This window comes from Mustela nivalis, assembly GCF_964662115.1.
Source record: "Mustela nivalis genome assembly, chromosome: 17".
NCBI classification, from domain to species: Eukaryota; Metazoa; Chordata; class Mammalia; order Carnivora; family Mustelidae; genus Mustela; species Mustela nivalis.
In genome coordinates, this window is record NC_139036.1 from 5,133,258 (window position 1) to 5,159,060 (window position 25,803).

General features: G+C 56.0%; 1 protein-coding gene across 3 annotated transcripts in view; it reads left to right on the forward strand.

Moving 5' to 3' along the window:
• The window catches only part of NTN1 (netrin 1), a 171,621-nt gene that overhangs the window by 119,161 nt on the left and 26,657 nt on the right, over positions 1–25,803 (forward strand). For all 3 annotated transcript variants that reach the window (XM_082708218.1, XM_082708219.1, XM_082708217.1), the window contains exons 4-5: positions 5,383–5,532; positions 7,847–7,900. In XM_082708218.1, the coding sequence (XP_082564344.1) occupies positions 5,383–5,532; positions 7,847–7,900 (204 nt within the window). The remainder of the gene's footprint in view (positions 1–5,382; positions 5,533–7,846; positions 7,901–25,803) is intronic.

Here is a 25,803-nt window from a genome sequence, read left to right on the forward strand (position 1 = left end):
CAGCCAAAAAAGTGCTGTTGCTCCATGCGAGTGAAATGATGATGGTGATTGTGAGAAGTTTTCCATGGGGCCCTCTGACAGCCTGTCTTTGGCCCTCTTGCTTGCCATCTCATGTTACTCACAGCTCTGAGCTCACTTGCCGACCAGTCCCACTCAGGTCAATCCCCCTTTGCTCCTCTTCCTGCCTGGGTCCCCGAGCCTGACCCCACCGGTCTACCACCTTGCCTCAGGTCTCCTCCATTCTGGAGCACCCCAGCCAGCCTTGGTCAGCGTCCATGTTTCTCTTCTTGGTGGCAAGTCCTCCTCACCCCGTTTGGGGAAGTGGAGAAGAAGCATGTTCTTGGACACCACTTAGTGCCCAACATGTGTCCTCTTTGTCCTCCCCCAGCACCACCTCTAGGTGAGGGGGTCTCCCAGGGCTTCCCCTAAGAGGCCCAACACACATACGAAAGACATGGGAACCCTTCGGAACTGAGCCTGGTTTTCTTTGAGGACGCTGACCCTTCTGTCTCTGTGCACTACCCTCACCTGCACTGAGCATGCTCCAGCCCTCCTCCTCCTCCTGACGGTCCTCCCTTCCTCCCTCTATCTCCCTCTTCCTCCTCCCCCCTCCTTCCTCCTCCTCTCCTCCCTCCTCCCTACCTGACGTCCCACAGCAGCTGGAGCTCAACCTGGCCCACACCGAGGGTCCTGACTGCCTTTACCTTCATTGTGGGTGGCAGCCAGGCACACAGACCAGTCTCACCAGAGCAGAGAAGAACATTCCCCCCTCACCCAACACCCCAACCAGACATGGCTCTTGGGCCTCAGGTGACCTGGTCAGCTCCGGGGAGAGCCACGTTCACTAACAGCATGATCAGGACCCCCAGGCTGATTGTCTTCCTTTTCACAAGGCCAGCGGTTGGCCTAGGGAAGAAGGTGCTGGGTCCAGGCTTAGCACAAGATGTGTACATGTGTGAGCTGTGATGACCTCTGAAGGCAGGGTCAGTGTTGTGATTGTTCTAAGTCCCCCCTCCATCCTGGAGCAGCTCCCAGGGGGTCTGGGTGCCAAGCCAGCTCCCATCTCCTCTGCAGGGATGTCCCCTGGAGGGTCCTGCCTGACCCCTGGGGCGGGGCGCCCTGGAGCTAGGTGTGCAGGAAAAGCAACCAGATCTCCTGATAGGGTGCAGGAAATCTGTGTGGGCTGCAGTGGATAAGGCCCGCCTTAGACATGCATCCTCTCCTGATGGAGGCCGTGAGCCTTTCGGGACCCAGGACAGGGGGCGTTGGGAGAAGCTGGGAGAGGCAGTGCTCGGGGACAAGCAACCTGGGATCAGGACTGTCTGCCTTTCTGGTCAGCTTTGCCAGGGCTCTGGGTGTGGACAGAAGGCCTGGTGCACCAGGCAACGTGTCCCTTGGGCCAGGACTGCAGTGACCTCCAGCAGTGTGGGGCGAGGAGGGGTTGGGGGTGCTGCCAGAGGCCTTGAAACCATAGACACCAAGCATTGGACTGTTAAGGTGGCAGACCACCCGTGGTCCAGAGAGAACGAGGCACTAACCCAGAGTCACACAGCGGTCCTGGCAGGACGGGCCCGGACCCGGGTGTGCTGACGCCTCTCCCAGAAACCGTCTGTGTGCCCTGAGCTGGCTGTCCCTGACTGATGGCCTAGAGCAGAGATGGCCCAGGCTTCCCTCCACACTGGGAGGCACTCCAGCCCCCCCGCACGCGTGAGAAACCTAACCGGGCCGTCTTCTCAGGGCCCCGGGCTTCCGTCCGCTCTCACCTTCCTCTTTATGGAAAAACCCTAGGGTAGATTGGTTCCCATGACCAGGTGCTGCCTGCCCTATGCACACGGGGTGACCTGCCACAGAAGGGATTGACCTCCTCCAGAAGAGTGGCTCGCTTCCAGGGAAATAGGAGTCACCAGCTGGCCTTCCCGTGGCAGGAGGTGCTCTGCCCCAGACCCTGTTCTCAGAAGGATTAGGGAGGCTCTCTCCTTGGCCTCTTACCAGACCTCTTGCCCTGGGGGGTTGGGGGGTGGGGAAGACCTGCACTCCCTCCTCATCCACATCCCCCCACCCCCCTGCTTGGCCCCGCCCCTCCACTGCCCTGCCCACTGAGGTCCCAGGTGAGCCTGTGCGGAGAGGGAATAGGAGTCTGTGTGTTTGTATCTGTGTGGGTCCAACATAAGTTGGGAGGAGTCTGTGTGTGTGTGTCAGGGTGTGTTTCCGGGCTGAGCAAATACAGCGGAATCCCTTTGGCTTTCTCTCCCTAAGAGCAGGGGCCCGGGGCCTCCTTTGTAACTGGTGGGTTCAGACTCCCTTGGTCAGCTGCTTGTCTCACCCCAGGCTGCAGAGGAACCCACAGTGGGGCACGGTCACCTGTCTCTTGTCCCCAAACCTTGAAGCTCACCCTTCTTCGCACAGAGGACAACACTTGGGCTTTCCTTGTGTGTGGGTTTTGGAAAGAAGGTCCTTGCTTTTGTGGTTCTGTTGCTTGGAATGGAGAATGAGCGCACCGCAAGTCTGCTGGGATTACATTTGGTGCCGGGGAAACAGAAAGCCCGGCAAGCCCGGCGAGCGGGATGTCTCCTTCTGGACCAAGAAGTGCAGAGGGGGCTGTCTGGAGAGGGTGAGGGTCTCCATGATGCCCTGAGAGAGCAGGTCCTTACCGCCTCCCCTCCGCTGGGGCTCTCCTGGGCAGCCTGCAGTCTCGTCCTCTGTGGTCTGGCAGACCCCATAGGAGGGCAGGGGACCCGAGGCGACGATGTTTGAGAGCATGTGGATGCCCTCACGTGTTCCCAGGTATCCAGGCGATGGTGTGCCCAGAGGTGACCTGAGTAGCCTTCTGAGGCTCCCCACCCCCCCTTTAGCACCCCGATGGCTTCTCTTCCCGGAATGGTGAATTTTCATGGAAGCCCAAGCAGCCTGGCTTGCTGCCTCCGTCAGACCAGCCGAAGGGGACGGGGGCTCATAGTCTCTGTGAAATCTGGGGAGAAAGATGGGAAACCCAGCAGCAAAGCAGCCCCTTCCTTAATCAAAGGACGGGCCCAGAGGATGTGCCGGCTTCCCGCCATCGCTGAGGATGGCCCTCCACCCCAGCCGATGTCAGCTGGCGCCCGTCCCCCCACCCCCCACCAACCCCGCCCCGGGTCTCATGAGCCCTGGCAGCTCACAGGTTACCAGCTACGAGGGGCCACGGGCTAGGGCCATGCCACCCACCCAGAGCAGCCCCCTGAGATTCTGCTCTGCATGGCTCCTGCTTCGGGAAAGGTGACCTGTGCCGCTGGGAGACCTGGCTCTCACCCCTCAGAGCCCGAGCATCCTTCTGTGACCTCCTCGAAGCCAAGTGCAAGGATCCAGAAGTTACTGGCACACAGCTGTGTTCCGTCAGCGCGGAGGGGAGGAGGTCTTGGCACGAATCAGAGCGTTACCAGCAGGCTTGCAAAGCAGGCCACGGGAGGTCAGCTGGCATGGGCCTCGGGCGTGCACATCCGCCCGGTGCCCCGTGGCCCCCACTGGGCTTGGGACAGCGGGGTCCCGTGCTGTGGCCCTTTGCTTTCACGTGGCCACCTTAGAGACGCTGCCCTGGGCCCGATCCCCCTTCCCACCACAGGAGCGGGGTTTCAGGGCACAGGGGAAGGTCAGAGGGCTTCTCCGGACATGCCCTCCTCCCAGCAGCATCTTCGGTCCCAGTCTTTTCTCACCACGAAAGAAGAGAAAAATGAAAGACCAGCGGCAGGGGAGGAGCTTGAATTTAGGGGAAATGGAAGAAGACAAGTTCCTACCAGAAGGATTTACTGCTGTTTACAGGGAAGAGACGGGGAACTCACTGTCCTCCCGTGGATCCTGCACCAGGAGAAACCCGCTGACAACCCCCCACCTCACCTCACCGCACCCCACCCTGGGCTGCTGTGGGGCACCTGCATCCTCTCTGTCCCTGGTTCGTGTCCCCTGACCTCCTCTAAGCTGACTGGGGAGTTGCCCACGGCCAGGACCCCCACCCAGAGAGCTTCCAGAAGCTCCCACATGTCCAGACTCAAGTTTGACAAACCCTCACGTTCCTCTCCTTTCTGCCTCCTGCTTCCAACTTCTCCTCTTCGGCCATTTGGGAACCCCGGACCGACTTGGGGGGCAGAGGGGGTGAGTTCTCAGCGGCAGGATTGCGCTCACCAAGCAGTGCTGGCTGGACGCTGTGCTCGCACTTCTTGTGTTGGAGGGTTTTTCCCCCATTTGGAGCAGAAACACTTAGCAGCTTCTTGCAGACGGCTCTCCCCACCAACACCCTCCCGCCTCCACGCCCCACACCCAGGCTTCCCTGGGGAAGGGGGTGGGCAGCAGGGGGAGAGACTTCATGTCTGCCTCGCCACCCCCCCGCCCCCTGAGCGCACCCCTGGATTCCAGGAAGCAGGAGTGGGCTGGGAACGCGGGTGCCCTGTCCGTGTGGGCACAGCTCCTCTTGCCCGAGCCACCCAGGCTTAGTGGGCACCTTGGTTGCTTGGGCTCCTGGAACAAAATCCCACAGATGGGGTGGTTTTGACAACGAGCATTTTACTTCTCACAGTTCCGGAGCTGAGACATACAAGATCGGCGACCCCAGTTCCCGTGTTTTGGGGGAGGCCAGTTTCCTGGGGCAGGGGCGCAGCCTTCCTGCTGCGTGCTTGTGCAGGGACACTTTCTCTTCCTCCTCCTAGAAGGGGCTCACCCCAGCCTTCCAGCCTGTTCCAGAGCAGGACAAGGGGTATAGGGGAGCTGTGATGAGCAGCCCCCGACCTCCACCTCCCAGCGCGGCCGCCCCCTTTCTGCAAGGGCCCCAGGAGGGCCCTTCCCCTCGCCACTCTGCACATCTAATCGGGATATTGAAATAGATGGTGGCCGTGGCCTGGTCCTGCGGTTTACGGCCGGCACCTCGGGCCTCCTGGCTGTAGATCAGGGCAGGCGCGGTAGCCTGGCGAGTCCCACCTCCCTGCCCACCCCCTCGGGCCTAGCACACCCCCAGTTTGTATGCGGTCCACACCTGGGGGCCTAGGAAGGAGGCATGGGTGCAAAGGAGTGAGGAGACGAAGACTTACCCTGTAGGGATTCAGACTCTTCTGCTGGTGATGAGCCTGTGGGCTGTGCCTTCCTGGAAACATCGTTTAGTGTCTGCTTTCCTCTCTTCCCCTCGGGGCTTTGGAGGGGCTCCCCTGCTCCATTTCCTGCCTGCCAACACAGCCTTTCATGACGGTCCATTTTGACTTCTGTTCCCCATTTCCTTCTGTTCCTGGAATGTGTGTGTGTGTGTGTGTGTGTGTGTGCTTGACCGGGCCTGCCTTCCCAGCGTGGGGGTCCATGCGGTGCTGTGGGGGAGGGGCCAGCCACCCCCCACCGCCCTCTGACCTTCCTGTTGTGTGTCCTCCACAGCCTGCGATTGCCACCCCGTGGGCGCGGCCGGCAAGACCTGCAATCAGACGACGGGCCAGTGCCCCTGCAAGGACGGCGTGACCGGCATCACATGCAACCGCTGTGCCAAGGGCTACCAGCAGAGCCGCTCTCCCATTGCCCCCTGCATAAGTACGTGCCCCCTCCTCCTCTGGGTTCCGGGCTCTGGCTGGGCTCCGGGTTTGGGGCGGGTGGTAGATTATCTTCCCTGAACCCTGCTGATATGCAGCTGCTTGAACGCTTTTCCACGGGGGACGCTGTACGAGACTCCCCAAGCTGGGAGCTCAGCAGAGGCAGCCTGCTCTTCTCTGTCCTGAGAAAGACTGAATCGTCCACTCCCAGGGGGAAGCAAGCCCTGGACCTGAGGTGGCCTTGAACCAGGGCGCGTCATGGCGGCTGTCGCAGGAATTCCAGGATCCCCAGGCCCTGGCAGATTGGGAGCAGAAGGGGCTGATGCTACAGGCTCCCATGCCTGTGCCCCCACGCCCTTACAATGGACGGTGACTCCCCTTATAGTCCTGGTGGCCCCTTGGACCAGCTGCTAGCCCCCTAGTTGCTGGAACGAGAGCAGGGGATGGGCAAGATGGCAAGGGCCACTCAGGGGCCCTGGCTCGGAACAGACTTCATGTTTTATAACCGGTAGGACTCTCCCAGGTGTTAAGAGTGGATGCTTAGTCTTGGTTGGAAGGCAAGACCTTGGCCTTCCCCATTCCTTGTGCAAGACTGACCTAACCCAGAAGGGCGAGCAGAAAAAGGGGCAGATCCCAGCGAAGTAGGCAGACCCGAGGGTTGAGGTTGGCATCTCTAGAACGGGACTTAGCCCAGGGATTTGACCCACCACCTGTTTTCGTGGGGCTCAGTGTTTTCTTTTAATAATTCTTTAACGATCGAAACCAAAGTCAGAAGGCGAATATTTTATGACACGTGGGATGCGTGCAATGAGAAGTGGCGTGTCCGCGAACTTACACGGAGACGCAGGCATGCCCGCTGTGTACCCGCTGTCTGTGGCTGCGTGGAGCCCTAGCGAAGCTGAGTGGCTACAACAGAGGCCTGTGGCCTGCGGAGCTGGCCACATTCACCAGCTGGCTCTTCCTAAGAGAGTCCGCTGGCCTATGGCAGTCACAGGGGTCTGATCGCGACAGATAACCCAAATCCCAGCCCCCTGGGAAATCGAGCTCCACATTTCTCCGGCGCAAGCCCCTTGACACGGTTTTCATGACCGCCTCTACGCGTCAGAGTCTCCCAGTCTGCAGAAACCCTTCTCTTCCATCTATCCAAAAAGCTGCAAAGTGAACATTTCTAGAAAGCTAGGAGGAAACCCAGCACTGCCCCCAGGGGTTGTGAAAACATAAGAAAAACAAACGGAGCTCAGAAGTGGCTGGTACCTCCACTTCAGAGCCTCCCCAGAGTAGGGGGAGGAGGTTGACGTGGAGCCGGTGGCCCCCAGTCGTCGGGGACAGAGACCTGGGGAAGCCGGATTTCTCACTCTGCAACCTGCTCTGGCAGAGGCCAGGTGTAGACTTGGCCATCCGCCCTGGGGTTTCTGGGAGCTCCAGCTACGGGCTGTGTTACCAGGGAATAGGAGGGCTCCTGCCTGTCAGATCACAGCTCTGGGAGACGGGCAGGAGTGGCCCCCCGAATGGAGGGCTAGGTCTCAGGCATGCCCCCCGGGTCCCAGCCAGCAGCTGTCTCCCACCAAGCCTCAGGACCCAGCTGATCTGTCTGGAGGTTGAGGGAGGTCTTTGCCCGAAGAGTCAGCTGGTGGCCAGAGTCCGGGGGATTTGTGGAGACCCCTGTGACCCCCCCACCCCGTTCTTGTGGTCCGGCCCCAGAGGAGGCAAGTCCCTCCCCTTGGGGACTTTTCCAGAGACTGGCAGGACCTCTTCACCTTTCCTGAGCACAGGGCGGAGTCAGGGGCTGGTAGGAAAGAATTGGCTTTCCAGGTGGAAAGGGAGTGACCCCAGTAAAGCACATGCTTCTCGCAGGCCCTTGGGTTGTCCTTAGTCTTCAGGCCACCGAGAACAGCGTGAGCCTGTGGGAACCTGGACCAGGGGTACAGACCCCTCTGCATGCGTGAGGTGCCTCCCCAGGCCCCTCACATGCAGCCCCTGCCACGGAAGGCCTCCTCGCCCACCTGGGGAGGTCAGAACAAAACAGCCATGTCATGTGGGAGGTCAGTCCTCCACGCTGTGGGGCCGCCCTGCCTGCTCCCCACTCCTGTTCCTGCCGCTTGGAGGGACAGTACTCAGAGGAGAGGCAAAGCCACGTCCCCCCCCCCCCCCCCCCGCTGGCTGCCTCCAGCTCCCCGGCCCTCCTCGGCTGGGGCTGAGGAGTGGGGAAGGGAGGAGGGCCCAGGGAGGAGTCTGTGTCCTGCTCATCCTCTTCCAAGGTCAAAAATAACGTCTCCTTCCCTCGTTGTCTCTTCCTCCCACCCCAAACCTCGCAGAGATCCCTGTGGCACCACCGACCACGGCCGCCAGCAGCGTGGAGGAGCCAGAAGGTAAGCGTGTCCCTCTTTGCCGGTGGGGATGGCAGGGTGGGGGGAATCAGAGCTACAGGACTCCCGAGAGCCACCGTCGGGCGCTGCTGGGTGCCTTTGGTGCCCCACAGGCCGGATCTAGGAGGAGGAGCCACAGGGCATTTTCCCAGTGATGCCCCCTCTAGGAATCAAAGGGAGGGAGCTTCCTTCTTGCCCCAGCATGAGACCCACAGCCCTCATGTGGGTCTCATGAGGGACTGTGGCTCATGCACAGGGAGCACAGTCATGCAACAACCCCTCCCGCTCATCCCCCCAAGAGCAACAAGGTGCCTGTGTGCCCCTTACCGTCCAAGCTGGGGCACATACTCCTTCCTGGAGCTGCCGAGAAGGCAGCAGGTGTGGAGGGGATAAAAAAGGTATCTTGAGCACAGGGGTCCACGAACAGGATTCGGGGTGGGGGTGCAGGGAACCGGGAAAGGAAGAGCATCGCACCCTCACTGCCCCTCACTTCTGCCCGAAATCAGCATCTTTCCGTGGGCCGCCAGCCCCCAGCGGGGTGGGGGCAGGGGGCAGCACACGGAAGTCACAGCGAATTTCACCCCACACACGAGTCGGTGCAGAGATCGTGAAAATCTGTGTGTGTTTGCTGGCGCTTTGCTTCAGAATGACGAAGTCACCAGGCCTGCTGCAAGATCCTGATTTATAATCATTAATAAAGAAGCGTCTGTATTACAGAACTGTATCGTAGAGCTGGGTTTTGGGGAAAATACTCGGATAGGTATAGTTTAGTGTGATGCGTTTCCTTTGTGCTCCGGGGTGTATTATTTGTGCATTTAGAATTACTGCTGGGAGAAAGGGCCCCCGGGGATCCCCTGGCCCTTGGTACTGGAGGGGTTCTGCAGCCTGGGCTCTGGGTACAAAGAGGGCTTGTGGCCTGGCTGGACAGGGGGTGCCTGGTGGAGAGCAGGCCAGGCCTGCCATGAGGTCCACAGCCCGCAGCTAGGAAAGGACAGAGTCCCTGCGGCCACACCGTAGAAAATCACCGAGATCTGGGTCTTCGGTTGTTGGGCAGTCTGAAGTCCCCTTTGTTTGAGCTGTGGGGGACCCTTCCAGGAGAAACAGCAGTGGCAAGGCCTGGTAGAGAAGTAGGGTTCCCCAGTACCTGGGAGGTGGGACGAGGGGGCTCTTTCTGTAAAGACATAATTCAGAGGAACCTCCCCGTTTGTCCAGCTCTGGGGCAGTGGGGGAGGGGCAGTTTGGAAGCTGGAAGACATTTCCCTCCAGCGGATGCCGACTTCCTCCTTGTGACATGGGTCACAGGAGGACTCACCTGGGCACGGTCCTCCTGCAGGCGGCGTGCGCAGCTGGGCCAAGGCCAAGTTAGGTCCTGGCCTCTGTCTGTCTGTCTGTCTCTCTCTCTCTCCCTGCTTCTGCAACTTGACTTGAAAATGGGCAGCCATCTCGGCTGAGGAGGGAAAAGTCTCCCGCACAACTGACTACTTAGAAACACTTGCAACCTCCTGTGGAGGTGGGAGGTGGGCAGGTGTGATGCTTGTCCCGTGCCCGTGGCTGTGGCCTGAGCCTTTCTGACCTTCTCCGGGGTGCTTCCAGGTGCCCGGAAGTCCGTGGTGCTCCCTCGGGGGAGCCGAGGCTACTCCCAGGCCCGGAGCATCGGACTCCGGAGGCGGCCACCGCCGCACAGAGCCCGGCTCGCCTGTCTCAGCAGGCTGGGGCGTCCTGGGCAGGAGGCCAGGGGGCCCCCTGGGAAGCGGGGCTGGGAGCTCATACTTCCAAGCCTGTCGATTCTTGCAGTGTTTGAATAGGGAAGCCGTCCGTGCCAGGCTGCCTGAGAAAAGCTTGTTTACTTTTGCCTGCGTAATGGAGGAGAATTAATAAACGGAGAATTTGTCCTGAAAGCTGATGGACATAACCTCAGCCTGAACCCATTCCCCTCGAAGGGCCAGCTCACTCGGTGAACACTGTCCACCTGCTCACGGAGCTGGCTGGGACCCTCTCTGGGGACGGGGAGGTAAGGAACGCCTTGCCCGTGGGAGGTCTGGGGGCCCCGGGTTCGGGGTGGGGACCAGAAACGGGTAGGAAGGGGATCGGGACCACCCACCCCATACCCACCTGCTTATGGTTGCAGAAACCTCCACCTCCCAAGCCTAAAAGAAGGCCACCTGACTTCGGCGGCTCTCCATCAGCTCCGAGGCGATTGTCAGTCTGCACGTTTGTTTGGTTCAGCGGAAGGAGCGTGGTTTGGAGCTGGGCGCCACCTGGGGTTGGTTCTCCACTGGTGTGAGGCCTCGGGCAGTGACAGGTTTTGTCCACAGTCCCTTACAGAGCTCTCCGTGGGCGGGAGCATCCGGGGAAATGGTTGACGGCTGGCAGGGGCCAGCCTGGTTTGTAGCGTCTGCCGAGTTCCTTGGTGTAAACACTCCACCTGTGGCCAGTGTACCCCCCCCCCCGCCACCCCCAAGCTGAGGCCCTGCGACGTGCCTCCTGCCATCTGCTCCAAGGTGAGGCATGGATCTGGTCAGCCAGCCTTCTGGGAGGGTCTGGAGAGAACCCGGGGAGCCCCCCAGCTGTAGGAAGGACCTCACCCACAGGTGCTCCCAGGCGTGGGTGCCAGGCTGGGGCTGACCTTACACATGTCCCCTTTGGTAGCCTCTCAGCCCTGCCATCTTTTTCATGGAAGATCAGTCTATATACACCTGCAACCTGGATTAGCTTTGCACTCTCTCGTTTTTGGCTTTCGTTTTGCAAGAGAAGCAATAGGTTGGGTACTGATAACACAGGCCAGGTTGCTGGGGGGCCGGGACAGTGGGGAGGAAAAAGCACTGGCTAAATCTGGAGCCCTGGGGCCTGAGTTCTGCCTAGTCTGGTTTCCTGAGACAGTTGTGTGTCCCCCCAACCCCCAGCCCACTATCCACTCGGGATACGTTCCAAGACCTCCAGTGGATGCTTGAAACCGTGGATAATACGGAACCCTGTTCTTACTGTCTTTGCTCATATGTGCCTACCTGTGCAGGGCTTAATGTATAAATCAGGCACAGTGAGAGATGAACAGTAACTCATAATAAAATAGAACAGCTATAGCAAGAGACTGTAATAAAAGTGACGGGAATGAGGTCTCTTGCTCAATGCATCTTACTGTCCAGTGCTTGCCTGTCTTCTGGTGAGGAAGCGATGGGGACGTGCGCACGTGAGGCAATGAAGAAGGTGAATCGAGCCGAGCTGAGCTCTCCTGCCCGCTCACCTGCTCACGACGCGGAGGCGAGACTTATGGGCCTGAGGATAGGTGGGGAGGGTCAGCTTGCTGGAGGTCTCTTGAGAGGACCTTGGGAGGGAACAGGTGGTGCTGCCTGGGGTGGGGGCGGGGCAGCTGAAGAAACTGCAGGGGGGGGGGGGGTCTTTGTCACAGCCTTCCCAGCAGCTGCTGTTAGACCCCCAACTTAGCAGGGAGTTGAAAACCGGAAGTCAGTTAAAGGTCAAGAGCTTGCCTCCATGAGAGCTGAGAGGTGGAGACACCCCAGATGTCCATCATAAATGGGTAAACACGGTATGGCCTGTCCGTACGGGGCACTAGCATTTGGTCACAAAAAGGAATGAGGTACCGATACACACGAGCTTTGCAGAGTGAGAGAAACTGCGTAGTGTGTGATTCCATTTATATGAAATGCCTGGAATGAGCAAATCCGGACACCATAAGTAAGATTAGTGGTTGCCAGGGACTGGGAGGTGGGAGGAGTGGCAAGTGATGTGTGATGGATACCTCCTTTTTGGATGTGGCAGGAAGGTTCTGGAACTAGACCAGGGGGATGGGTCATGTTGTGAATGTGCTTAATGCCAATGAATTGCCTCATTGAAAAGGGTGAGAACGGTAAATTTTAGGTGTATTTTACTGTAATTTAAAAAAAATGCTTAAAACATGCTTAAGGTCAAGGGTCCAAGAGATGTGAATGTGGGTAGCTTGGGGAGAGCTGAGGGGACAGCAGGAGCCATGGGGACAGGGGGCTGGGGCACAAGCAGCCATCGGGGACATGCTTGCCCTCCTGTCCCTTTGATCACTTGGAGAATTTAGAGGCCATGGGTATCTTCGAGCACCTTCTCACGTCATCTCTACACAGGAGTGGCTCAGACAGCTTCTGTGCCTTCCAGGCGTTCAGCAGGGATCATGTTCCCTCCCGTTATGTAAAAAAAAGTCTGGCCACACAGCTTGCATCCTCTTCCTCCTTTTGGGGGTCATTGGGTTTTCTGAGCCTTCAGTACTCCTGCTGTAGGAGAAAGGGACCCGTGGGTCCATGCAGGGGGTGCTGCTGGCAGGAGCTGGGGTCCCTGACCATGTAGGCAGCCGATGCCACTTGTAAGAACAGAGTCTGTTAATGGACTGAAATCCTGGTTTTCTTTTCTTTCTTTCTTTCTTTTTTTTTTTTTTTTAAAGATTTTATTTATTTGTTTGACAGAGAAAGATCACAAGTAGACAGAGAGGCAGGCAGAGAGAGAGGAGGAAGCAGGCTCCCCGCTGAGCAGAGAGCCCGATGCGGGACTCGATCCCAGGACCTTGAGATCATGATCTGAGCCAAAGGCAGAGGCCTAACCCACTGAGCCACCCAGGCGCCCTGAAATCCTGGTTTTCAAAGGTGGTATGAAACGGAACATTAGCCCATCCAGGTTCAGCTATTTCGGTCATGACCATCGGATAAGTGTGACCCCCAGGAGAGGTTGGACCAGACGCATGATGAAAGATAAATAGATTCTAGCTCAGCAAAGAAGGAGAAGGAGATGATGTTCATAGAACTCTTACTCTGTGCTAGGCACTCTTCTCAGTTATTAGCTGTTAATCATCCATCCGCCCCCCAGATGAGGTGGGTACTGTTATTGGCCCCCATGTTGCCCAGGAGAGACGGAGTCACGGAAAGGTCCAATAGGAACCATAGGCAGCGCAGCTGGGATCCCAGGCAAAGTCTCCTGGCCTTGGAGTTAACCTCCATGTCATTCTGTCTCCAGGGAGCTATGCTGGTTGGCCAGTTTAGGATAATTTTTTAATATATCTTCCGGACCATGTGGTAGCATTCTACCAAAAGATGAACCAATGCATCTGTCGGGACCGAAAACCAATGTAGAGGCAGAAGGGCAGCTGGTTAAAAGCTTCTATGTTTTTGCAAGTGTCTGTTACAGTGGCTCTTGGGGGTGTGTTGGCAATGTGGTCTATCAGCATGGGGGGCTGGCATGGCTGATGCCACAGGTTCTGGGCATGGAGGACCATGCAGAGCTCTGTCTTTTTGGTCACAAGGTGGCCCTGAGCACTATGAGGCAGATGAATTGGCTTGTAGAAGAATATTTGTGAAATGGACAACCAAAGATTAATATCCTGAATAAATAAAGAGCTCTTATAATTCAACAAGAAGGGAGAGATTCCATTATAAAATTGGGTTGAGAGAATGAATTAGAAATTTGGAGAATTTATACACATGGCAATAAGCATCTGAAGTCTTATACTTACTGGGGCGGGGTGGGGGGCAGGTGCCTTTCTCACACATAGGATGATACTTGCATCCTAAGAACATATCAGTAGAGAAACACCCTAAAAACTGTTACAATGGGTAGGAGCATGGCCAGGATTAACCTTAACACAATTAACATTCAAAGGGCAGTAACTTTTCTTACGTATCCATAAGAACAATATAAAAAGTGTCCTAGTGAGTGAAAATGTTAAGGGGATGTCTGCCCTGTAGTAAGTGATCAATGAAGACACAACATTTGTATAATAGAAACAGAAGCCCAATGAGAACAGTACCAGAAATATCAAGTATACAGAAATAAGTGTAACCTTTAAAGTGCAGAATGTAGATTTTTTTTTTTTTTTAACGAAGGGTAAAACTTCTTGAAGGGACACTATGGAAAATCAGAAAAATAAGGGGGGGGGGAAGGAAGATCTTACCACATTCTGGGAGGGTGGGAGTCAAGACCATAAAGTGCCAATTCTCCCCCAAATAATCTGTTGGGTTAGCATGGTTCTTGTCAAAATTGTCATGGGACAGGACAGGATTCATAAGTTCAGCTAGAAAAATAAATACTCATAGGCAGGAATTTTTTGAAAAGAAGAGTAATGAAGGGTAACTTGGCCTACCAGAGTTTTACAGTATTACAACCAGGATATTTAAATTAGTGTGATAGAGAAATTCCACAAGCTGAGTAGAAGCCCAGAAATAGACTCAAATGTAAATATAAGAACTTAGTAGATGGTAAATCTGTGATTACTAATCAGTGAAGGAAGAATGACTCAATCAGTAAATGATGCTGGGAAAACTGACTATTTATTTTAAAATAATTATAAATGATATTTCTACTACAGGCTGTAAGCCAACATAAATCCCAGTAGAGTAAATATTTCTATATTTTTAATGAATCCTTAAAAGTCCTAGAATAAAATATATCAGTGTCAATGTAATCTTGGGGCAAGGAAAGCTTTCTAAATATGATACAGGAGTCATAAATCATAAGGGGAAAGATCCTAAGTTGAAAAAAGTGAAAAACTCACTCCGTCACAATTTTCTATAAGCAACAGAAAGACACACTAAAAGCAGAGAAAAATAACTGTGATGTGGATGACCAAAGATTAATATCCACAATAAATAAAGAGCTCTTACAATTCAACAAGAAGCGGGGGAGATACTGTTACAAAATTGGGTTGAGAGAATGAATTAGAAATTTGGAGAATTGATACACATGGCAATAAGCATCTTAAGTATTATACCTACCTATTAATAAAGAAACAGCATTAACAATAATACTATTTTTAAACTTACTGAATTGATAACCGTTTACAAAACAAAAAGTAATTCCCTGTTTTGAAGGCATTGGGGAAACAGGCACTCACCCACTCTGGTGATGGGAGGTCAGGTTGGTACTGCTTCTTTGAAGAGTGATTGAACAACACATATCATAAGGTATCTTTGACCCCACACTTTCATTTCTAGGAACTTAGCCTAAGGAAGTAGTGATGTGTACCAAGATTTAGCTACAAGGTTCCTTTTTGTGTCATTGTTTATAGTAACAAAAGAGGGGAACAACCAGATGTCTTTCAGTAGTGTTACTCAGTTATGGGTTCTCCATATAATTACGTTGTAGGAGAATATTGAAATATGAAATGGAAAGATATATTGCCATTGCCAAAGCAGATTACACATGGAGGGTCAACTTTGGTGAACAGTGGGACCATATGCATGATTAATGATAAGTACATTCTGGAGGGTCAGCTTTGGTGAAAAGTCTGGCTTGTAGAACTTGTTAAGTAAATGATTTCATTGTGCTCACATATTTCTGTGGTTCTTGGCGATGGGGCTAAATTTGCCCCTCTCCCCCGTGGGACATTTGGACATTTCTAGAAGACATTTTTTTTTTTAAAGATTTTATTTATTTGACAGAGAGATCACGAGCAGGCAGAGAGGCAGACGGGGTGGGGCAGGGCAGGCTCCCTGCTGAGCAGAGAGCCTGCTGTGGGGCTCGATCCCAGGACCCTGAGATCATGACCGGAGCTGAAGGCAGAGGCTTAACCCCCTGAGCCACCCAGGTGCCCCTGGAAGACATTTTTGATTGTCACCACTGGAGGGAGGGTGGTGTTGCTGGCATCCAGTGGGGAGAGATCACCCCAAAGACACAGGGCAGCACCCCCAACAAAGAATTATCCAGCCACATATGCTAATACATGCCTTCAAGGTGGTACACCAGCACAGGATAAAATCCCATGTGTTCGCTTCAAAAGTATTAAGGAAAGATGTCGCCACATTCATAGACGGGCTCATTTGATACTTGGGACATTGAAATGGGGGGCAGCTGAGGGTTTAGAAAGCGATATTTTCTGAAGTCAGCAAACAAATCTTGTGTTCACCTAGGAAATGTTTGCTAGTCTGTTTTCCATGGGAAATGTGGCCCAATCTAAAATAAAACCCCAAATTCTCAGTGTTCCTATAAATTGCTGTATTTTGGAATTAACGTCACTTAACAAATTGTTACACTTTTTATTGTGGAAAAACCTCAGAGCTCCAGGGAGGACAGAGTGGTGGATACCCCCATCCCTGTCACCTAACCTTAGTGAGTCACATTTTGCCCTCTTCGCTTCAAGCATTTAGTTTTTTTGCTGAAACATTTTTACTTATTGTATTTTATTTAAGATTTTATTTATTTATTAGAGAGAGAGTGAGAGAGAGCATGAGAGGGGAGAAGGTCAGAGGGAGAAGCAGACTCCCCATGGAGCTGGGATGCCGATGCGGAACTCGATCCCGGGACTCTGGGATCATGACCTGAGCTGAAGGCAGCTGCTTAACCAACTGAGCCACCCAGGCACCCTTTCCTGAAACATTTTTTTTTTTAAAGATTTTATTTATTTATTTGACAGAGAGATCACAAGTAGGCAGAGAGGCAGGCAGAGAGAGAGAGAGGAGGAAGCAGGCTTCCCGCCGAGCAGAGAGCCCGATACGGGACTCGATCCCAGGACCCTGAGATCACGACCCGAGCTGAAGGCAGTGGCTTAACCCACTGAGCCACCCAGGCGCCCCTCCTGAAACATTTTTAAAGAAAAGCTGAGGGATGCCTGCATGGCTCAGTTGGTGAAGCGTCTGCTTTTGGCTCAGGTCATGGTCCCAGGGTCCCAGGATCGAGTCCCGCATCGGGCTCCCTGCTCAGCGGGGAGTCTGCTCCTCCTCCTCCTCATCTGCCTTTATCCCCCACCTTCTTGTTCTCTCTCTCTCAAATAAATACATAAAATCTTAAAAAAAAAAAAAAAAAAAAAAAGCTTAGACATTACATTTCACCCCTCAATATTTCAGAATACCATTTCGGACAGCTTAAGGACACGTTCCTAAATCTTCTCCATAACGTGGTTACACCTGACAAAATGATGAACCAAACGTCGTTCGTGTCAACTGGCACCCAGTCGGCCTTCAGACTTCCCGTGTCCTTTGTAGCTGGGTTTGCCCGAAGGTTTCGTTGTTAACGCGCTGTGCGCTAACGGGTTTTACAAAGCCTTGTCTCCAGAGCCCCATCTCGTCCCTGGGCACGGGTTGCTTCTGAGGCCATAACGCATGTGGGGTGGCGTGTCTGATGACAAGTGCGACATGTCCACCATCCATCACCGTCATTAATCTCGTGGCTTAACGAAGGGGCTGGACCACGTCCAGCCTGACCATGGCCCACGCTGTGCCTTTGGGGTGGGGGGTGGGAGGTGTGAGCTCTGAGCCTCCTTTAGGGGAATGTCCCCGAGGAGGGGGAACCGCCACAGCAAAGGACATGAGGGAACGAGACACCATCGTGCATCCTTGCCACACTCCTCCGTGGTGGGAGCAGAGAGGTTCCCCAGTGATGGACCATGTCCATCAGGGCGCAGGGTGTGAAGCCTGGTTTCTTGGTCCCACTGTGGCTCCAGCAGGCCTGGAGAATTCTTAGTTGGGGTGTGGGGGCTCTCCGGTGCATCCGGGGATGTTGCACGCAGCCCTGGCTTCCCCCCTCCAGACAGTCGTGATAATCCAGGGTCCCCCAGGGGACAAAACAGCCCCGGGATGAGAACCACTGGGGTAGATGCAGATTTCCTGACCTCACCCAGTCCCCCCAGAACACTCCAGGAAGGGAGCCCCGAGGCCAAGCCCAGGGAATGTGCGGCCCGTGTGCGGGATCTGCTTTGTCCCCCCTGGTTGGGGACCGCGCTGACCCCAGACTGACTCAGTTGGAATGCATGGAATTGCCATCTTCTTTGACCATTGGTGACCCCCAGGAAGGGCAGTTTCAGAGAGCCTAGCTTACTGTTTGCATCCCCTTGGCCAGGAGACCCGGCTCTGGGCAGCCTGCCCGAAGCAGACCTCTTTCCTTCCTTCTCACTCTTTCTGTCTCTCCGTCTGTCTGTTTTTCCCTGCCCTTCCTTCTGTCTCTCTTCTCCTCCCCTCTCCCACACCTTCCTTATTCCTTCTCCCGCCCTGGTCCCCTCCCCCTCCCCCTTGACTCTCCCCTGTTGGGGGTCTGTACAAAGGCCTGGGGCAGAGGTCAGGGTGGGGGCGAGCAGGGGGTGGGGGGAGAGCACACTAGCCCACCCCCCTGCCTGGGGACTCGGTCACCCCAGGGAGCACAAAGGAAGCCATTTGCATAGCGGGTTTCAGGACCCCATTGTTTCCTCTGCAGGTGGAAAGGGCCACCAGCCTGGAGGAGGATAAAGGGATGAGCGGGGAGGCCGGGGGAGGCCAGGGGAACAAGTGAGGGGCGGAATATTTAGCCCTTCCTGGGAGCTCTTCCCACTGGGGACTCCAGGGGATGGCTGATGGGAATGGGACAAGTGACAGGTGTCAGTGAGAGAGGGGATTGGAATCCCTGGGGCGTGCCCCCGTGTCACACAGATGTCCCAGGGTCCTTGTTGGTGAGCAGGCTGCGGAGCTGGACAGAGGAAAGCTAGAAGCCTCTGCACAGGGTTCCTGTCGAGGCCCCGGGCTGGGCACCGGTGGGCGGTGCACCGTGGCTGGGCTGTGCCAGGAGGCTGGCAGAGCCCCGGAGCCCATGGTCTGCCCTCTATCTTAGGACTGCTGTCAGCCTCGGCCCCAGCAGAACCTCTGCAGCCAGGGCCCTGGAGCAAGTAAGGCTCCCCGTGCCCAGGGGTGGGGATTGGGCAGCACGTGTAGTGGTCCCTTCCAATTCTTCTATACCTTGCATTTGTCGCCAGGGCGACCTCGCAGCTGGAGCACCAGGAGTTGACTTTCTCTCTGTTTCGGAGTCTGGAATTCCAAGATCAGGGTGTCCCGGGGGGGTACCACGCGGTCTGTTGTGGGTCATAATGGCAGCAACCTTAAACCATGTAGTTTTTTACTTAAGAGCATGGATTGTATTTCATGATTCTCTCCCCACCCCAATTAAAGTGTCCCTCTAAGCTAATTGATAGTTTGGCGCTTGGTCTTCTCAACACAAGGAAGCCCAGTGGGCGACCTGATCTATCCGGCTCCTCCCGGCTGGTCAGGAAGCCGACTGAGTCATAGGGCCCCCTGGCCCCTGGGATTGGGGGGTTGCCTTGGGGGCTTTTCTGGGTCTGTGTTGAAAGGACCATGGGGGATTTAGACCATTAAGAGTGTCAGGACCCAGGGGAAGGGAAGGAGAAGGGGAGAATGGACTCGGGCGTTATCTGCCTACTGACTGGGTGTCCTCCTTACTGTGGACATAGACCTTCAGGGTTGGAGGGAGCAACGTAGCCTTGAGGTGGGGAAGCTGCCGGCTGCCTCCTCCTGCACCTAGGGGTGATGCCCAGACTGCCCTCTCAGCCGCACCTCCTGCTGTTCTCTGCTGCTTTGTCCCTCCGCCCCTAAAGCTGTGGGTCCCTGCTGCACCCCAAGGCTTGGACACAAAGATTGGGGACTTTGTGTCTTGGGACCCCAGGGCAGAACCATCTCTACTGGACTGGTCAGGGTCTCCCTGGGGAAAACGACGCCAAGTGTCATTTGCCCTGTTTTATGATCTCTGCTCAGTAGCGAAGGTCTCCGTAGGATTGAGAGAAGGAGAATGTTGTTTCGTTTGCCGAGATTAGAAATGGGCTGGGGTCCAGGCTGGATTGGGCTTTCCACCCATTGCCCTCCCCTGCCCCCTTCCACACCCAGCAGGTGGGACCCACCCTCAGTTTCCTGGCCAAGCATTCCTTCTGCCCCACAAGGCCACCTCCTTCGGCGTCAGGGTTGGGAAGTCATACTTCAGTGTCGGCAGCAGATGGAAAAGGCTCTGACAAGGTGGTCATCTTTTCAGGCTCCGGAGTCCAGGACTGTCCCGGCTCTGGACTTCATTCCTGCCCTTTTTCCTCTTTGTGACAAAGGTACTGCTGTAGACGGAGAAGAGGTGGAGTGGCAGCCATTCTTTGGGGTTATTAGGGGCACCGAGACAGAGGTTCTTGTGCAGATGATTTACTGAGGGTTGTTCTTGGGAGAACTTGGGAGAAGTTGGTAAAGGAGCAAGGGAAGGACAGGGTAGCAGAAGAAGCTAGGAAAACATTTGGGTTTGGGAGAAGTCTGGCCCCAAACTGATCCCGTGGAGAGTTGAAGAGTGAATCACACCACAGTTATCGTGCTTAAATGTCAAAGGACTAGACAGTTATACCTGCCATGTAGCCTGGCCATAGGCTGTGGACTGCCTGCCCCCGCCCCCGGGAGGGGGGTGTGCAACTTCCCAGCTGTTTGCAAGCAGAGCAGATTCCATCAGCCAAGGGCAAGCCTCAGAGAAGGTACAAGTGGGAGCCGTTAGCCGCCAGCACCTGCAGCTGGACGTGGGTGCGCTGGCCCCATAAGGGGGCTCTGGGCCGGGTACCAACCACATCTGCTGTGCCTCCTACGCTGTTTGAGGGGAAAACACGTTTTACTGGGACTTGGGGACCACCTGTAGGTCTTGTGTACTCCAACCTCCCTACGCTGTAAAAAGACCTGGTGGTTATTCTCTGGGGTCCCGTGTCCCCACTCTGGTATCCAGCCAGTCAGTAAGGACTGTGGGTTAGGGCAGGCAGTGGCCACTACAAGAGGCGCTAGCAGCCCCACGCAGGTGTTTCTGGTTGGTTGGCTCCGTTCCAAGCAGTGAGGCAGGGGCCCAGGCTCCTTCCATCATGTGGCTCTGCCCTCCCCTCAGGCCTTGGAGTCATCACTGGTTTGGCAGGAGAGAGCTTAGGGCCCCCGTGGGAGGCTTGTCTGGGCATCACTTTCTCCCGCCCACACCGTGTCCATTGGCCAGAACTCAGTCACATGACCACACCTGGCTGCAAGGGGTGCTGGGTAATGTAGTCTGTAAGCCCAGGCGAGACTTCTCCGGGTGTCACGCCTACCCTTGTCCCACTGACCAGAACCCAGTCACATGACCACACCTGAGTGCAGTGGGGGCTGGGAAGTGTAGTGTGTAAGCCTGGGTCAGGGGCTTGCCCAGGCATCACTTCTCCTTGTGTCCCATTAGCGAGACTTCAGTCACGTGGTCACACCTGACCGCAAAGGATTTTGGGTAATGTAGTTTGTAAGCTCAGGAGGCGCAAGAACCGAGCACACTCTTTCGCCATAGACCTTTGTTCGCTCTGCTTGACTTCAGGGGCCTCTGTGGCCACCTCTGTCATCGTGGTGCCCCAGTTATTGGCACTGGAAAGAGATGGCAAACTGTGAGGGCCTTTTTTTCTGTGTAGGAAGGACGGGGGAGGGGGTGTGCATCTTGCCGGACAGCTGCTGGGATTTGGGGTGTAGCCACCCACCCCCACCCGCACCCCGGGAAAGTAAGCAAAAGCCACACCGAGTTCCAAGGCATGACCTCATTGGCAGTGGCTTAACCAGCTTGGCCAACCCGCCAACCAACCAGCCGGCAGACACTACAGAGCTACAGGCAAACCCCCTTTCATGACCTTCCTGGGGAGCCCCAGCTTAGCCTCCCCCTCCCTTGCTCCCCTGAATCACCCTCCAGTGCAGACAGCAGCTCCGGGCTGTGTCCACCATTGGCTCTGGCTGGAGCAGTGTTTCGAGAGCCAACTGCATCCCCATCGGGACAGCTTTGTTTTCCCTGCCGAACACAAAATCCGCTGTTCGCTCAGAGCGCCGACAAGGAGACCCCGTGGGGCCGGCCCTGTGGGAGCAGATTCCGGTGAATGCAGCGCCCCGAATGGCTTCAGCTTATTAAAGGCGCATACACGGGATAACTCTGCCCTCCAAGTGGGAGCCAGAATGGAGGGCACAGAGCTGCTCCAGGGGATTAGCAAGCGCAGACGGACGCTGGCAGGTGCAGCCTTTTCTGCAATTTGGAAGGGTTTATGGAATACGGATCCTGCGCTCTCTAAATCCTTGCCTTGGCCTCTTCTGGGCTGCGGGCTGCAAGTGGGGATTTCTTGTCCAGCCAGGCTCGGTGATGCTTTTCGAGGACCCTGCACCCCTCCGTTCCCAGCATTCCTTGGGAATTCCAGTCCGAGGACTTGTGCTCTCGTCTGTTTATTCGTTCCGTCTTCATTCGTTCATCCCGTGCACACTTCCTGAGGGCCGGTGTGGGGGCCTGTGCTGTGTTTACAGAGATGATGGAACCCCGTGGAACTCTCCCTGAGTTCAGGGGACCATGCGGGAGAGATGCACGGATGATTCTGAATCACTCCGTTAACCTGGGACAGTAAGTAAAGCCAAGTTGATCATGTGTCAGTAGCCCCCCCGCGGGGCCTTCCACGGGCCTCCCAAGGTCAGCCTTCGCGAGAGCCCTAGCTGGGTCTGTTCCTCCTTCATCCAAAGCCACAGGTCCAGGGTGGCTCATCACCAGTGCAAATGATGAGCAGGAGAACCCGTGGCATAGCTAGAGATTTGGGGTCCTCAAGCAAAACTCCTAGAATGTCCATCTGCTCTGGCAGAGTTGACATATGATAACAGCTTAGGGGGCTGTATTTCTCTGGCTCAGAGGCAGATTCAGTCTCCATGTCATTCCCATGTAGAGATGGGACCCCCGCCATCTGCCCCAGCCGGAAAGCCCTCATTGAGCTGTGTGTGTCCTCTCTGGCAGGTTTGCTGGGCTCATCTCTGGTGCAAGGATTTTTGTTCAAGGTTTTGGTGAGCATGTTATAGTGGGTAAGGGGGACGAAGGGGGTGGTGGGGACCTCAAGCCTACCACAAAGCCTGCTCTCCCAAGGGCGGAGGCACGTGAAACCAGTGGGCTCTGAGTAACTGTCCTTGAGCTGGGGGTTTGGTGGGGCACAGGCTGCTATGGCCGGTTACTACTTACGGGAGCTGGTGCTTGTGGAGGCTGGATACGGAGCTGAATGGTGTCCCACACATATGCCCCCACCTCCGGGGGTCAGAGCCCGCTAGTCTTTCTGCACCTAAATTTTCCCAGCAGCCTCTCTGGGAGGCCTGTGCCTGACGCGTCTGGGGCGCCCTCCAGTACTGGGAGACGGAGGCCAAGCCTCAGTTGGAAATCCTGTGTCTGGGGAGTTCTTGGATACCGAAGAGGTGGTTGGTTACAGAATGGCAGACTGGTATAAACGATGACCTTGGCCATCTCTTGACAGCCTAGACGTGTCCAGGTGGGGAGGGCAGCACAGGGATGAGGCCCAGGGTGTCTGCTGGCCTCTTGGTGACCTCCAGCCTCTAAGCCCTGCAATAGTCAGGGGACAGTGGCTGTGCCTCCACCAGGAACGTGAAGACTTCTAGAACTTTCTACGGGAGTGGGGAGTGGGGAGGGGAGGGGCATTTGCATGGTTATGTGGAGCCTTTTGAGAATGCTTTACTTCCCCAAGGCAGACACACTACCCTCGTTCTGCATGTGGGAAGGTAGCGGTTTGGTCTCCACGGGGCGGATTTCAGTATCTGCCAGGGTTCCTCCGTGGCTGGAGGACTACAACCACCCCACCGCCAGTACGGTTTGCAGACACCTGAGTCACGGTTCCTTGAAATGCCATGTACCTTTTTTTTTTTTTTTTTTTTATCATTTCGGATGGAAATCTTTCCCAGATGCCTCGCCAGCTTTCCCTCTCCCTGAGCGGTGCCCACTGAACACGATCCCGCCTTTCAGGTGCTGCGGTGGGTGCAGGGCAGGACAGTGCTGGGATGCTGTCGTCATCCCGAGGCTGTCCAGCTGTGGTAGGACCACTTGCCTCTGTTCTCCGTGGCCCTCGGACGTACCACATGTGCTTCTCTTGGTCTCGTCATTTCCTGCCTCTCCACCTTCCGCCGGCTAGCCCCTCCTCCTCCCCGCCATGGGTCAGTCTCTAGAGGGGCCCCCCACTCTCTAGATCTCTCCATCCTTCCATTCCGTGTTCTGGGATGGCGCCGACAGCATCCATTCTCAGTCCATAAGGAAGGATGCTTAAGCTATGAACAGAGACCCAAAGGGATTTGCTTTTACGATGGCAGTTGGGCTTCTTGGACCTGCTCCTTCCTGGTTCTCCCCTGCCCTGTCCCTGAGACAGGCAGGTGACCTCCGCTTCACCAGGACACTGTGGTCCTGAAGCATTTTCATGCTCTGCCTAGATACCCGTGAAGGAAGGAGGAGACAGGACTAGTCCCTTTGGCTCTCACTTCAGATAGCCGAGGAACAGAGAGTTTAATTTAAGGTGAGGGACCAGTATGGTGGGACTTCTGAAAGTGCGGTTTTGGGGGTTTGGGGGAAATAGGGAGGCTTGGGACGCTTTCTTCGAAGGTCTTGTGGGCTGATCTGTTGGGTAGGCAGGCCGTGGGCGTGGGCTGGGCTGGGCTGGAGTGGAGAACGGAGGCCACCTGTGGGAGTTACGGAAACAGGTGAGGTCCAGCTCACGGAAGTCCTGCTTAACGTAAACTCAGAGGCCTGGTGAGGCAGATTTAGGCTTGGCCTGGCAGCAGGCAGGAGCCAGGGAGGGCCAGCCCACCTTCGAGAACCCTTCCAGTGCAGAGAGGCTGGGCTCCCTGGCCTGTGCCCGGTGTATCGTTCGGAATAAACCACGGATGGCAAGAATGTGTCAGCTTTGCCAGGGAGCACTGAGAACAGGCTGATGAGTTCTGGGATTGACTGTGAGGTCTGCCATGAGCTCGGCCCGGGAGGCCGTTGGCCCATGGGCTGCCTGTTCGCTTTTCCCGCCCCAGGCTTGCTCTTAAGCCCTGTCTCCTCCAGCAGGCCTCATCCCCCTACCCCGGAGATAAGTTGCCAACGATCAGGCCCTACAATCAGGAGCCCCCAGTTTCATACCCACTTTCCTCTCTTTTTTTTCTTTTTCACCCTGCCTGGGGTCTTGTTTGACGCTAAGGGCCAGAAACTCCTCTGCTGTTTCGGGGGGTTGGGGAGGGAACGCCTCCCAAGACCCTTGGAGGAGGAGGAGTCTGTCCCCGGGTGCCGCGGTTTCCTGAGCACCTGAGAAGGGCCCAGGGGCAGCTGGTGTTAGTAAAAGTGACGTGTCCCCACCAGCCGGACACCCGGGACACCGGGCAGTCAGGGCCTCAGTCTTCTCATGTTTGTGATGGAGATGGCGGTGCTGATCCTCGAGCCCGTCTCCTCAGGGGTTGTTACGCCGCTCAAAGGCTGCGGGTGGAAAGCGCACCTGGGTTGGGGGGGCTGCCCAGGTGTAGACTCAACACGGCGCAGGTGTTCAGGCCGGAGGTGGGCTGAGCCCCAGCTGCATCTTGTGGACAGGACAGGGTCTGCCATCGGGGAACGGGGTGACCCCAAGGCCTGCGGGACTGGGGTCAGAGGCGGGGCTGGGGCCATCTTTGCAGTGGGATGAATCCCGCCTGTGAGGTTCCCACCATCTGGGGAGGACTGGGGGTGGGCGGCCTGGGGTCCGGAGAAAATTCTGGATGTCCAGGGGCTGGTTCAGCCTGCCGAGCTGTCCTGCCTCCAGTCGGGAGGGCTTTCTGCAGCCCCAAAGGCTCTGGGCAAGAGGCTTTAATCTAATTACATGCTTTATTTCAGCCAATTTGTTTTCCAATCCATCTTGTTCAGCAAAAAGAAAGAGCGCGCTGGGGGCTCACGGCACCCTCTTGTTCCAAGTGGAGAAGAGGGGCTGCTCTCCTGCCTCACGTGGCCAGCGCAGCCCCTGACCTCTCCCGGCCCGGCCCCCCCCACCCCCAAAACCGGGCTGGAGGCCGCCCTGCCCCCCACCCCCCCAGGGAGGGGCCCGGGCTGGTCACTGTGCACATCCGAGGGAGGGAAAAGCTGCTTGCTGGTCCCCTTTTCCAGGAGGCCAGTGTCCCTATGTCTTGCACCAGGCTTCCAGGACAGGCTTCCGGGGCAGGTGGAGTTGGGGGTGGGGAGGGCAGGGTACTCATTCCCGTGGGGTCAGCTCAGCCCACAGTCTTCCTTCTGGAAGAGCGGCCCTCAGACCCAGGCCTCGGTATTTTAAATCTGCAAATATATTCTCACAATAAGGCAGCGGATTTAGAATCCGTGTTATTAAAGTCCAAACCCGACACCAAAGCCCTCGCACCCTCCCCAGAGACGGA